General features: G+C 42.1%; 1 protein-coding gene across 4 annotated transcripts in view; it reads right to left on the bottom strand.

Annotated features, from left to right (window-relative positions):
- The window catches only part of LOC137982392 (tyrosine kinase receptor Cad96Ca-like), a 55,980-nt gene that overhangs the window by 4,655 nt on the left and 46,325 nt on the right, over positions 1–5,000 (bottom strand). For all 4 annotated transcript variants that reach the window (XM_068829506.1, XM_068829507.1, XM_068829509.1 and 1 more), the window contains one exon: positions 430–620. In XM_068829506.1, coding sequence (XP_068685607.1) covers positions 430–620 — 191 coding nt within the window. The remainder of the gene's footprint in view (positions 1–429; positions 621–5,000) is intronic.

Genomic DNA, 5,000 nt, shown 5'->3' with positions numbered 1-5,000 from the left:
CGTAATGCTACTAATGGTAGAATTTCTTTGAGTTTGCCTAACAACATCCTTGAGAAAAGCTGATCTATCAGCACTTTGCGCTGCTACGGAAAATTGTAAGTAGACAAAGCAGGAGGACGATAACAGGGTGCCTTGTAACTTGGAAACTGAATAATTAATTAGAACAATTGAGAGAATCTCTTCATGCGAAAAGGGATTATGCCATACTACTCATTGAAAATGTTGTGGTTGCTTTCGTTAAGGTCTGGTCAGTTATCAGAGAGCTGTGCTTTCTTGGAATTACTTAACTTTATTTCTTAAAGAAAGTCACTTCATGCCATCAGCGCTTTACCAGGAGAGTTTGATTATAGAAATAATAGTTGCCACGGCACTCACTGCCACATAGAATTCGCTAGACCTGTAATTATCTGAAACGACAAGTTAACTCACGGATCTTGAAGAAAGGTATTTCATCCCATCAGCGATTTGCCAAGCAAATTTCATCAACTGTTGTGACGTAAGACTGGTTTGGCGTTTGATATCTGGGTCTTTGTAATACGTGTCATGCAAACCGCGGCTCTCTCTCAGGTAACCCAGGAGATCACCATAGGGCACATATTCGATCAACACCAATAATGGTTCTGCAAATGACGAGATAGGTGAAATGTAAGGCCTGTAAATGGTAGCCCATAAATCTGTCCTCGGTCCACCCCATCCCAGTGGTCACGCTATATCTCATGTGATTTAGCAAGGTTTGCGATACCGGGTTTAGGTCAAACCTCGACGTTGTTCATTTATCAGATGAACTTGTTTTGGATTCTTACACGGATCTTTCTATAACTGTATGGATAGCAAGGAACGTGAATCAGGGAAAGGTTACATATTAAGCGCACATCACGGTTATTTATGCGTACTTTGTATGGTTATCAAGGAGTACAAATGAGAAGCGTCGAGCGTTACTTGTATTAGTATCTTGTGCGGAAATAAGTAAAAAAATTAATTTGAGCACGGTTACAGTTTGACTTACAGCGAATTCACTAACAGACTTACAGACGATTCATAGACAAATTACATCGTTCTGAGGAAGAAGAAAAGGGTATTTCCTGTAAAGTAGATATGGAACAAAAGGAGTGTGGTTCTTTGCCAAGTGGCGACTAGTCACCACGTGCAATAACAACGTTGACTGGTATCATTGGAGCAGGAGAAATCCAACTTGCACGAAAGAGAATTCCTACGGAAAGGGGGTAGGCAATATGAGATTAATAAGCTAAAGGATAATCGGAAAACTACCTTGACTAACACTAGTAAGCAGGTGAACAGAATCTGGCCTATGTTGGCAGGTTCTGGGAATGAGAAACAAGTGCGTATTGAAGTCATGCAGTGAGATCAGCTGTTTGTTAAGATGCTTATATTTAGACTTTGGATGAGGATAAATATATCAATTAGCCGTTTAGTGGTATGATGTCCATGACAAGAACGTATTTCAGTTACAGCAAAGAATTATTGAATTTTTGTATGAGGCAAAGAAGTTACGTGGCGATGCAAGTGATACACGCTCTCTGAAATGTAAGTCGTCCCTTTAATCAAACGTTCAATTTCTTGTCTATCATCTACCAAGTCAAAGTTGATTGAAGCAAAGGCTAAGGCTGCAGCACTAGGGGTCAAGGCAGCATTCTTAAAGGATAAACAAGCATTAAAGATGGCTTTGTGAAAAGCTTGAGCTTCGGCAACAAATTGCCAAAGTAGAAGAGAAGATTTATCAGCAGTTTAACGAGAAAGAAAACGTTGATGGTATGAATGACTATCTGGAAAACATTAAGGCTAAATGCAATTCAACCTCCATTTCTACTGAGGTTATGCCTAGTCACCAGAAAAAAATTCAGGGTTCCATCACATAGTAAAGTAATGCCTGACAATGTTCAAGGCTCAGCTATTTGCACTACGGTCAACGCTCACATCTGAGACTATGCCCATAGTAAATAGCATTGCCAAAACCAGCACTTGCATGAATCCAGATGTCCAACCCTTTATTTCAAGGAAATCGTATGCTGGGAAGAGTGTGCAGCAACGGCACTCACTGCTACTATTCTACCTCAAAGAAAATTATCAAGAAAACATGTATATATCTGAAAGGGATTCAAGCTGTTTTGAAATTGCTAGTGCTTACCGAGACTTTCTAGGTGTCCAAAACAAAGCAAGCGGAGCTGTCAGAGGTGATTGTCACACAACAAGCCAGGGGTCTATTACCTACCCACAAACCACCTGTGTTTTATGGAGACGTTATGGCATATCCAGCTTTTATAACAGCATTTAAGATTAAGATCGACAATTCTATTGAGTGCCTGTATTTCTTGGATCAGTACACTAGTGGAAAGGCAAAGGAACAGCTCATAAGCTGTTTGCAAATGAAAAATGGAGATTCCCACAAGGAGGCTAAACGGCTTCTGAAGAGACACTTTGGTGACCCCTAACAAATAACAAACTGGCCCGCTGTGAAACCAAACGACGGAACACGGTCCTTGAGCAAGCAAGAAAATGTTATTACTGGAGTACAATACAATAAATTGGAATCCTAATCGGACTCAACTGCCCCACCACGGTGCGAGCGATTGATATCATCTGTAGAAAAGAATTTGATCCTTACGCTGTAGGTTCACTGCTCGGGTAAACAGTCCTGTAAATCACAAAAACAATGGAAGGGCACGTTGTCACATAATTCACGTTCATAATGATCATGTGGGTGTGAGCGCCAACAGGTTCGTCGTTGCTGAGCAAAAGGTGAAGGAGCAGTTGACGCCCCAATCACTTCTGCAAATGTTCGAGTTGGATTTTTCAGAGAGAGGGAGTGGAATCGGGTTATCGTGTGAGGATACTGGTTTCCTCGTACAAACGCAGATAAGGCAATAGATCTGTCATAACAAAAAGGCTGGGATGAAAAAGTTAAAGGAGAAATTCTCTGCGATGGGAAAAATGGAGACGTCTGTTACCAGTACTGGGACAACTTGACATCCTAAGATGTTTCAAGCCTCCCATCTTTGGCAAGATTGTCACAGCACAATTGCACAATATGTCTGATGCCTCACGAGTTGGATATGGGTAGTGCTCGTACCTCGGGCTGGTTGATGAAAACAACAAGATATATTGTTGCTTTGTAATGGGAAAATCACGCGTACCACCAGGGGAAATAGTCGGCATCCCAAGGCTTGAGCTTGTTGTAGCTACTGTCTCATTGAGAGCTGCTAACATGCTAAAGGAAGAGTTAGATTTGGAAGAGCTTGAAACGTACTACTGGAAGGACAGCAAAGTTTTCCTGGCTCCAAATATGGATCAAGAGGGTTGAATTCAAAGGACTTTGTGGTGAAATCAGAGTGGATTAAAGGTCCAGATTTCTTGTGGCAAACAGAAGATCATTGGCCACAACCCCAGATCCCCAGAAGTCGGAAAGATTAAAGCCAATGTCACAACAGTCGAAGAGAGAAGAGACATGTTAAGCAGATTTGACAGATTCTCCAGCTGGCAAAGGTTGAAGACCGCGATAGCTCTTTGCATGAAATACAAACAGAGTCTGAAGATGACTATTGTAAAGGCTGACAAGAAACCTGCACTTAATGAAACCCGTCAGTTGAAAAGATGGTGTCAAGGAGATGATGGACGTATTGATACAGGGGCCATCCTAGTAAATGGCCTAGAGAGAGCAGAAACAGAGATAACCACGCTCCTGCAAGCGATGCGTTTGAAAAGGACGTCAAAGTTTTGAAAGGTTTCAAGCCCAAGTTGAGAATACATGTACACCCCGTCAGTGTTTCAGCCTTATCGTGCTGGGTCCATTCCTAGATACCAATGGAGTACTTAGAGTTGGTGGACGGATAAAGAGGCGAACCTAGCAGATGACCTAAAGAATCTGGTCAATTTACCCAGCGCTAGTCAAATATCAAAGTTGATTATCAGGCATGCCCATGAGGAAACTCGCCGCGGTAGAAGAAGTGTCATCCTGAACGAATTACGTTCAAGTGGTTATTGGGTTATCAATGGAAACGCAGCTGTCAGGTAGTTGTTTATCTCGATAGGTGTTACATGTCGTTACCTTCGAGGTAAAGTTGGAGAACAGAAATTGGCCATTCTTCCTAATTAACGCGTTAGGCTAGGACTACCATTTTCATACTGTAGAGTCGACTACTTTGGTCCTTGGTCCGTTAAACAGGGCAGAAAGGAGGTCAAGCGATACGGTGCTTTATTTAAATGCCGACAAGTCATGCCATCCACCTAGAAGTGTCACACTTAATGGAAACACGTGTTCATTCTTACAAGCATTAAGACGCTTTATCAGCCGTAGAGGGCCGATAAGAGGACTGTACAGTGATCTAGGCACTAGCTTCATTGGAGCTGAAAATGAATTGAATAGAGCCCTTCAAGAAATGGATGAAGAAACTCTTGAAACAGAACATCGACTGGATCAAGAATACTGCCACGGCAAGTAACTTTGTAGGAGTGTGGGAAAGGCAAATTCTATCTGTAACGAACATCATGGCTGCGCTTATGAGGCAACATGGTCATAGCGTGGACAATGACTCATTATACACCATTTTATGTGAAGCAGAAGCTGTAGTAAAGAGTCATCCACGTACTGTTGAGACCCTCAGCGACCGTTGGTCACCTCTGCCATTAACTCCCAACACGTTCTTACTATCAAAATCAAGCTTATTTTGCCACCTCCCGGAAAGTTCGAAAGAGAATATGTCTACGGCAAACGACGCTGGAGACGCGTTCAGCATTTCGCAGATGGGTTCTGGAACAGATGGAGTAAGGATTATCTGCAGCATCTTCAAACAAGACAAAGATGGACGCAGCAGAGAAGAAATTTTACGGAAGGGAATGTTGTTTTGTTGAAGGAAGGTAGTTTTGTTTTCAAGTCCATTGCAAGCGATCCACACATCTCTGTAAATATTCATATGAGAACCACGCGTCGCACAGATCCGTCAAAAGGCTTAATTTTAAATATAACGAGATCTAAAAACGTCACT

Source organism: Montipora foliosa, chromosome 13 (genome assembly GCF_036669935.1).
Source record: "Montipora foliosa isolate CH-2021 chromosome 13, ASM3666993v2, whole genome shotgun sequence".
NCBI lineage: Eukaryota > Metazoa > Cnidaria > Anthozoa > Scleractinia > Acroporidae > Montipora > Montipora foliosa.
This window is presented reverse-complemented; position numbering and strand designations above follow the sequence as displayed.